This window comes from Saccostrea cucullata, unplaced genomic scaffold (genome assembly GCF_032062105.1).
Source record: "Saccostrea cucullata isolate Sc308-1 unplaced genomic scaffold, CSIRO_AGI_Scuc_v1 ctg1312, whole genome shotgun sequence".
Lineage (NCBI taxonomy): Eukaryota > Metazoa > Mollusca > Bivalvia > Ostreida > Ostreidae > Saccostrea > Saccostrea cuccullata.
Genome location: NW_026922024.1, coordinates 182,501 through 192,415, shown reverse-complemented (window position 1 = coordinate 192,415; position 9,915 = coordinate 182,501). Strand labels below are relative to the sequence as shown.

Below are 9,915 nucleotides of genomic sequence, written 5' to 3'. Positions count from 1 at the left end.
GAATCCTTTTTTTTTTTTTGCTTTTCATTACTTCAAAATTGCCAGAGCAATTGAAACCTATATAACTTAAGCAATTGTATCATTCATAGGAAACCATACATGTAAGGATTGTTTATCATTATGTGACTGTTGTTTAAAATACACAAAAGATATTGTATCACTTTTGTATTCATTTTTTCGTCCCTCTGTTTACGCTGATAAAATTCTTTTTTTTTTCAAACGAATAAACGGCAAATAGTGTCGTAGCTTGTCTTTCAAAATTAATCAAATCTGTTTTAAATATACATTTGTGAAATAAAATGATAGTTCTCCATACAAAAAAAGTTATACCTCTCTACATACGTAGTTTCACTGAACGTTTAGAGACGAGTAAAGTCTATCTTGATCAGGCTTTAACTCTTCATATTGGTTATCCTGATGTCCACTGATATTCTGATAATCTGTCAGTGGTTGTATTTGTTCTGTGTTCTCCGTTACGTCCTCGTAGGTCTGTGTATTAGGACTTTGATATTGTGTTTCTACAGTGACGTCATCAATGTCTTCATATTCTTTATTCATGACTTTGAGATCTTTGGATTGTTGAGGTGGTTTATTCTAACATGTTTGTCTTGCTGTTGGAAGAAATGAAACATATAGAGATGATAAACAGTATTCAAGCTCAAAAGTCCATAAAACAATACACAATCTGAACAGAGCAAACATCAGATGTGGGATCCAGCTCCAAAACATCAGATGTGGGATCAGGTGCCATGGAGGAGTGAGTGTCCTCTGCTGGCTGGTCCTACCCGCCTTTTGTTCCTTGTCATGATCGGGAAATAACGGAAAACTCCGGCGTCTATTCAGTGTATGGAGAAACTTCACACAGCAAAACAAGTAAATGTTTTAACACGTGCTGTTCTGCTTGTATTATTTTTTACGTTATATAACAGTTATTGATATCGATAACAAACTTTTCCAGCAACCCTCGTAATTAGTTATTTATTCTTTACCTGAATGCTCTGTTTGTAAGATATCTCATCTTAATTTCGTTTTGTTCATTTTTTTCAAATTTAAGTTAATGAAAACTGACCAAGTGATCATGAAATATTAATTCAATTGAGATGTACATAAGAAACTTTCAATGTTCCTTATTTTGTTACCCCTTTCTGAGATAATAAAGGATATGGAGATAGCAAAAAGTAATCAATATCAAAGTCTATAAAACAATACAAAGTAGGAGCAGAGTGAACAAAACAACATAGGTGGGATGGGGTCCATGAAGGAGTGAGTTTCCCCGGCTGACCTGTCACACCCGCCGTGTGCTTCTTGTCATGATTAGAAAATAACGGAAAAATCCGTTATCTATTCAGTGTATAAATAATGGACTAACAATTAGTATGAAAAACGTCCATCGACTTGAAACGAGACTGCTGATTGTTTTATCAATTTGCTTGTCAACAATTAAGAAATTAAAAATTGTTCACACGTAGAGCAACCAGGTTCATTATTGACAAGCAAGTTGATGAAACAAGAATATCAGCAGTCTCGTTTAAAGTCATCATTTCGTAAGTTCTATGGTCGATACGATGACCTTGTCAGCAAATACAATTTATCATTGAGTTACATGCTGACTGACGTTTTTCATATCAATTGTTAATCCAGTATTTATACACTGAATTATCGACGGGATTTTTCCGTTATTTCAAGAAGCACACGGCGGGTGTGACCAGTCAGCAGGGGATGCTCAATCCTTCAAGGCATCTGATTCCACCTCTGATGTTTAGGAGGTTCGTGTTTGCTCTGCTCCTATTTTGTATTGTTTTATGGAATTTGATATTGAATACTGTTCGTTACCTTCATATCCTTCTTGTACATACACCAAATCCACCGAAGTTCGAATTATGGTCATGAACCATAATTAAAATCAGTTTCAGTGTCACTTAAATATTTTAAACTGGTATTATTTTTTTATTTTAAACTTCTTTTATTTCGTTCCAATTTAGTATGATTGTTGAATCTTAAAAAACCATTTTAAAAGTTTAAAAAAAATAAGAAGAAATTGGACAATATTCCTCGAGCAATAACATTGTAATTTATACGCGTATTTACTATTTTCGTATAATTAAAGTAATAAAGAATATAATAATCAAATAAAAATAAATGTTTGAAAGAATAACACATTATGGTTGTGTTTGTGATCATTCTTATAGAGAGTCTGAAGATAAATAACAAGAATGAAGATTTAGAATTTCAAAAGATTTACCTCGATAAAAAGCAAACTTATAAACACCAAAGTTCGTCAGCAACAAAACAGATAAACCAATGAGGACTCCAACAACAACCCAGGTCGTCTGAGTAGAGGCTTCTCTTAAATCGCTAATTACACCTGTGAAGAAGAAGGTACGATTTTAGCCTTATTGTGTCCTAATTATCGAATGTTTTCAAAATGGTTTCAAAAAGATTTGAAACTGGTTTAAATATATGTTGAGATTATGACTTGATAGATCAGGAAAAATATGGTAAGGAGGATAACTATTCTATAAATATGACGTCATTAATCTGATGCATTTCTCTTGTTAAAACTGAAAAAAAAACTCTATATGACATATTTTAGAGGTCATTTTCCTCTCTAAAATAGTGTACACAGCCGTCGTCTACTTTAATTTTTATATATATTGTGCAAAATTCTAAAAAAAAAAAAATCGCATATTTTAAATCTTTATGGGCAATGCCTGTGGACAATATTATCTGGAAGAAAAATTCCACTTAGGAAAGAATACGGGAAAACGCACATTTTCATCACATCAAAATTAGCATTTAGAAACACCAGTTTCATTTTTAAGATAATCACAATGCAGGATTTATATGGAAACAATACCTTATTCTTTTATTTGTCATCTGAGCTACATGCATAAAATAAAAAAAAAATATTTTTCAAGTTAAACTTACATTGTATATCACGCAAGTCCTGTCCCTGCTATAATATTATTTGGATGGCAGTAACGTGATGAACCAGCAGACATGTTAACGAAGATATTTTAGAACTAAAGTCGTTCTAAGATATAACTAGGAAGCATTTTACTTCATATCGCTATTTTTTAAAGTGTATCTACTTAGGAAACTTTTTAAGAATTATCTTCAAACTAAGACAGCAATTGAACTCCCCTTGGTTATAACAGTAACTAGATCCTAGGAGTCGTATCACGTCGAAATGACAGGCGCGGATCATCAGATCAAACTAGACGCGAACCATTATTTTATTCATATTAAGGTCTATTTCGAAGGATTGGAAATGACGTACTAATAATTTGTGTACATATTTACAAAATTTCTTCGACGGAGACGTAAATTTAGACGTCGCGTGTATATACGTCTAATACTGTATTTACAAAGAATCGTAGACGTTAAATTACGTCATAATTAAACGTAAATCTACGGTTTACTGTGCTCCTACACGTATCTTTATTTACGGTCAAGAAAATGGCAGCACTTTTACTGACAATAGCGAGAGATCGTAGTTTACGACTACAGCGAGTTTTCCGGGACCGCACAAATCCCTTACTATTACAGCGATATTGAATTGATACAAAGATATCGATTTCCAAGAGCAACCATCCTCGAGTTTGTTCACATGGTTCAAAACCGGTTGGAGAGACTCACGAACAGGTAAAATCCTTTGCCTGTGCCTTCCATGGCAAGAACAATTTTTTGTAAATATTAAACTCGATCTAATCTTAATTGAGTTGTCGTTCTCTCTAGTTTAAGTGAAGCGGGAGACAACGCTGGGTAGATAATGGGATAATTATGGGCGGATTTAATGAACATATCAATTGTCTGACAGACACATTCAATAGTGCCTATACATAAATTTAGCACTGGCCTATTAATTGAAAAACACATCTTTTTAATTTCAAAGCTGTGATCTGTAAATATCATATGTGTCATCTGTAACTGATATTTAGAAAAGCCTCCAAAACTTACCAACCCTGATGCTCACCTGACTACCCTTATTAATCTTTATGTTTGGATCAAGATGATCCAAAAAATACACTTTGGAAAATCCAATGTCATCTACTAGATTTGTTTTCAAGAAGTACAAGCCCTCAATTTAATTTTTATAAAAGTTTCATTTAAAAAATGTTATGTTAGAAAATTCTAAATATGTTAAACGAGTTCAAACCTGCTTGTTTCATTTTTGAAGTAGTTGAATCATATTTATTTCAGTCAGTCTTCAAAGCAAAATATATAATTTTAAAGAATTAGAAAAATAGGCATTATACCACATTTGCTCATAAAAAGATTTATCGATGTACAAAAATTATATTCATTAATGAATTATGAGAATTTATTGTCATCAAAACAAAAATGTAGGCCTGTCAAGATGAACTGCATGCTGATACCCTGGATATTTGTCACGTGATAATGCCTATGTTTTCTGCAGGCCGCGGTGCAAAATGTGAAAAAAAAATCTTTGTGTACTTTGTAGATGTAGAGCAAATGCATTCAAAACAATTTTTACTAGTTGTTGAAGAACTCCTCAGCTTTTTATTCACTATGCACTTTAACCACATCATTATTATCCGGAGAATCTTGACGATTTCTTTTTATATCTTACACACTCCCAGGCTGGAGAGTAGCTAATGTATACTCTTTTTATATGACCATTAATTATCGACGATCTGATGAGAAATTATTATGAAATTGAAATATAAGAACAACATTTAATACTAAGTTTAAGCAAGTTTTTAAAATATTTTACTCATGATTTTTACTTGTTATCATTTACGATTTATATTTTATTGAGGTAATATAGAAATAACGCCTCATTTCCCCATGTGCACTTTCTAACACAATCACAAATAGATCGGCCGCTGCTGCGGCCGATAATGACACCTTAAGACAGTAATTTGACTTTTCACTCAAAAATCTTACAATCAAGACTTAAATTTACTAATCCTCCAAAAAGTTATGTACATGTATAGTGCCCCCATATGACAGCTTATGGTGAGGGTTGAAGTTTCTTAAATGCAAGTCAAGCACCGAAGTACGAAAGCCAAGAAGGCTCATTCGAGATTCAAGTTTCAAAATACGAGATTCAAAATTCGAGATCCAAACTAACCGATAAAAAGCAGGTTCAACTTTTAATTACTTCTCTTTGTTACGTTTTTACTATCAAAAAATCGTTGAATATATTTATAACAAATGGAGCATTTGCTTAAATGATAATGCAAGAAAAAATGTTTTATGTATTAAAACGAAATAAACATAAAATTTGGAGTACATTTTGAAAAAAATATATATAATCTTATTTTTTTTTTTTATATAACATAATAGTAAATACGTATATATGGAATATTGTATGGTCTTATTGTTGACTTGCTGAACAAGTAGGTCAACTTATTTTATTTCATCAGATCTTTGCTGATGGAGAATGTTGCATGCAATTATAATTAGATAAGAAATGTTATGAATCGTAACTACACTGAACAATAATTTAAGGGTACATATTTCATTACATTTTAAGGGTATATTTGTGCAGTGAGACTAGACAGCTGAATCAAATTGTAACGTTATATAAGGTTTTTTAAGAGTATATTTTAGTCTTTGGCTATAAAGCTATGGTCAGAGACTAAAATATAACACCATAACGCTATACATAGTTCTGCATCCAATTTAGACTCTTCTACTATTTGATATAAGTTAAAATAAACGCCATATTCATTTAAATTCATATCGCCAAGCTGTATGGTAGATATAATTTTTAATTAATTCAAGAAATCAAAGCCTTAGATGAAGTTAAGTAATTAAATACTTAATTTTTATATATTTCCCCTATCAGGAAAACGAACGCAATTTTTCTTTATCAATTCTACGTCGTCTCTAAAGTTTCAAGCCTTTAAGTGTGTATGGAAAAATCGGCAGGCGCGACGGGTAGAGGTTGGGTTATTGTTAACCTTTAGACACTTGCCACATATTCGTAACTTTATTTATATATCATCAACCCCGTAAACAAAGTAGACAATACAAAAAGATATATATTCCTGATATTTGTATTCTATTTAATATTTTAGAAGCCATAGTATAAATTGAAGTATATCTTGCTGATCAAAAATCCAATGATTATTTAAATTTCCTTCCTATATAAATAACACTCTTTCTTGCATTGTGATCTTATGAAATGACTTATTTGTTAATTATATATTAAACGATATTTTGATAGTAAAATAATAATAGAATGGAGTAATCAAATCTTGAACCCGCTTTTGATTGGTTAATCTGGATCTTGAATCTCGAATTTCGAATCTCGTATATCGAACCTTGAATCTGGAATGAGCCTTTTGGGAGCTTTAGATTGGTTAATCTGGATCTTGAATCTCGAAACTTAAATTTCCAATTTCGAATCTCGTATTTCAAACCCTGAATCTCGAATGAGCCTTCTGAGCTTTCGTACCAAAGGTCAAAAGTCAACATTTGCACAATCTCGTATATACACTGTCTGAAGATGATTCCATATCATCAAGATATGACTTAAACACAAGAGGATCTGTTCCAATATATTTTATTCCTATGTAAAAAATAGGTCTCTCACTGTGGCCTCGCCAAATCCCTGCGGTCATGATTCGATAAACATGAATTTTCACTATCTAAGGATGTTTCCAGGTAAATATGACTAATTATCGCTTTGCTGTTCTTGAGAAGTTTTTTAAAGATTTTCCCTAATCTTTTCCTTAGCTGCAGATCTTTAGCTCTCCAAAAACAAATTGACAGTCCGGAGATTTAAGAAAGAAATAATCCAAAAAAAAGAGCAACTTTTGTGCGCAATAAATATACAGTTTTTACAATGGGTGGCTCTTTAGCTCTCTAGTCTGTCAATATATTTTTTTCAGAGCTATGTAAGTTCTGCAGCTTCAGCTTTTTTTCCTTTGTAAAACTTTGATTCATCATTATGGTTCGAGCTCTACCCCAGGAGTCATCATCTGAACAAATTTAAATCTAAACTGTGTCTAAGTTTCAATTTTTGACCCAGTGGTTCTTGAGAAGGTTTTTTAAATGTGTCACCAAATTGCCATTATTATAACACAATTAGCCAATGTGTTTGGATTAAGAAGACTTTTGTTAGTTCATAGTTTTATTAAAAAGTCACAGCAAAGGTTAAACAAACAATGGTACATGAAAAGTTCTATTATAAAGATCTCGGAGCTAAGTTCGTAAAAGCTCTCATGGTCCGTTTCGGAGCTAAGATGTTAAAAGCTCTCTTGGTCCGTCTCGGAGCTAGGATGGTAAAAGCTATTGATAACCAGTGCGCACATCTTTTATACAAGAAGCTGCATCATAGGGTTAACAGATTTGGTAATAGCAATTAGTTAGTTAGAGTGTCACTTCGTTAGTATTCATATTGTCCGCCCCTCACTGAAGCTCTGTCTCCCATCTCCTTCTAGGATACGGCAATGTCCTCTGTTTACATTAACATTATACATCTTGCACATTCTTCAGTTAATTAGATGGCTGCAGCTCTGCACAAAGTCTGATTGGAAGTGTCAATGCTCGAGAACAACACGTCGTAAAAACTAATTGTCCGTCAAATGAAGACGCTCTGTTATTGTATTTTATCTCCCAAAGTTTGTAAACAAGTTCGTAATTTAAGATATTATTGTCCGTCGCGCTACACACTGATAGTATCAATTATAATTCATAACACAATATTAAAACATAGATAAATGTACTGTACAAATTAATATATCAATTAAACTTATAATTTATACGCTCATTGTGTTACATTCCTCCCCAAACCGGAGGAAACATTGTCCAATGTTTCATAAAAATAAAACGCACTAACACAATGAGTTATAATGTCTATAAATTATTAATCACTTTAAAATGTCCATAACACACAACACACAGATGTCCAATAAGAATGTCCCGAATTGTTGATCGAACTATGACGAATGTCCCTTGAAAAAAAATGGCGACATCTACTTAACCATCATTTCTTCATTACGGCAACATCTCGTAGAATGGGTTGAATATCCCTCCAATTCGGTGACATCTCTTGGGTAGATGACATCTACTGGATATGATGAATGTCCCTTAAACTCGGTGACATCCACTGGATAACGATGAATGTCCCTTTAACTCGGTGACATTCCAGACATGACACATTATCATAATGTTTGTGATCGTATAGTGGTAATAAATGTTCATGCATCACAGCAAACGTAAAAACGCAATGTTGTAATCTGCAACAGAGTTAATTAAAGTTTTCTGCTTAATTGTAACTGGTCAGTCCGAGACTCGGATACATGGTGTTGATCTTCATTGCTGTTCATCATCAGCATCAGATTATTTCGTCTTTGCTTTCTAGGAACCATTGTGGGTATAGTGATCTTGTAGTCTGCAAAACTGTTTTCTGTTTAATTTCAGTATTCTCCACGCTCGTTACTGGTGCAGATAGAGCTTTGTTATGGTCAGTCTCTCTGCCTTCCAGATACTTTGTCACCCTCGACTCTGGACAATTGGCTGAGACATTATACCTAGATCATTTATTTCTGGACAACCAATACATTTCTGACCTTGACTTTTAATATACAACACAATTACTGCCCTCGATATGGTAGAACTTATTATGCCCAGGAGAAAGTATATAACCTTGTCAGTCAACCATTTTTTTTTAGTTACGGGAATACTTTTTTTGTCAGAATCTTGGAAATGTGGAATCGGAAAGGTCATCTAAAAATGTATTGCACTTTTGTACCAGAAATGATTAGATTAGTCACACAGAGGTTCATAGAAAGAAAACCATGTAATCATTTTATCAAGTCTCAATTTTAGGTTCTAGGTTAGATTTCCTCCTCTAAAATGTCATACTCAGACACATTACTTAGCGTAATCCTAGACCTTTCTTCATATTTAACACCATTAAGAGCACTTTTTAATGGTTTCACTTTTTTTTGTGATTTGTCAGTTTAGACCGTTTAATTTTATTTTTATTTTATTTATTTATTATTTTTTTTACGAGACTGGACCTAAACATTTTTGAATGTTTTTATTTATCTTCTTTTTTTATACTTTGATCCATACAAATGTTTTCTCCTTACAATGGCCCTATTTTGAAAGGAGTTTACTCGTTAAACTGATCTATAGTTTGTTTGTTTTTTGTACAATTTCGTTTAATGTGTCCTTTCTTTTCACAATTCCAACATTCAACACACTGACTGTTTGTTGCTCGATTCACATAGTAAATACTCTTTATCTTTGGTATTGTTTTAGATCTATAATGGTCGACTTCCATGGGTATATGGGTTTCCTTACCCGACCTGAGTTCAAATCGCTTATACAGGTTTTGTTCAGTCATAGCACAGTTTATAGCTGCTTGCAAAGTTGCAGGGTTTTCACGCATGACCTTGAATTTCAATTTGTCTAGTAATAAACCATCAACAAATATTCCAATCAATTGGCGTTCAACTGAAGGTCCTCCTTCAAGACCTTTATATGCTTTTTCGGCCAATGACAATAATCTTTCAGCGAAAATCTGAACATTTTCTTCGGGGTTTAGATGAACTTTTCGTAATAACATGAACGCATGCTGAGAATCTGTTACTTCAGCAAATCTTGTAGATAATTCATTTTTCAAAGCATTCCAGGCCCCCCCCCCCCCCCCTGGGTTATTCGTGAGAATTCGTTGAATAAAGTCTGAAGCCGTCCCACGGCTAGAACCATAAGCCACAATTTTGACTTTTTCATCTGATAGATTGTTCATGAAAAAGTACTTTTCAATTGATTTTAACCAGTCTTTAAATTTGCCAGGATCCCCCTCATACGGTGTTATAATATTTGAAATCCCATTTGTACCAATTGCATTTGATAAACCTTTAACTGTAGAATCAAGGCCGTCAAATTTAGATTCTATTACAGTCGACAGGGTCATAAAGGCACCCC

General features: G+C 33.1%; 1 protein-coding gene and 1 long non-coding RNA gene across 6 annotated transcripts in view; both read right to left on the bottom strand.

Moving 5' to 3' along the window:
- Positions 1–258: 258 nt before the first annotated feature.
- The window catches only part of LOC134261078 (uncharacterized), an 80,655-nt gene continuing 70,998 nt past the window's right edge, over positions 259–9,915 (bottom strand). For 2 of the 3 annotated variants that reach the window (XM_062743550.1, XM_062743552.1), the window contains exons 9-10: positions 2,243–2,365; positions 261–611 (exon numbers count right to left, since the gene is read on the bottom strand). In XM_062743550.1, the coding sequence (XP_062599534.1) occupies positions 595–611; positions 2,243–2,365 (140 nt within the window). In that variant the 3' untranslated portion in view covers positions 261–594. Of the gene's footprint in view, positions 612–2,242; positions 2,366–9,915 lie in introns of all 3 variants that reach the window. The other variant, XM_062743551.1, reaches the window with a different exon arrangement.
- Positions 9,632–9,915, bottom strand: part of LOC134261077 (uncharacterized) — a 13,700-nt gene continuing 13,416 nt past the window's right edge. For all 3 annotated transcript variants that reach the window (XR_009990729.1, XR_009990730.1, XR_009990731.1), the window contains one exon: positions 9,632–9,915. This exon is cut by the window's right edge. This is a non-coding gene — a long non-coding RNA (uncharacterized LOC134261077).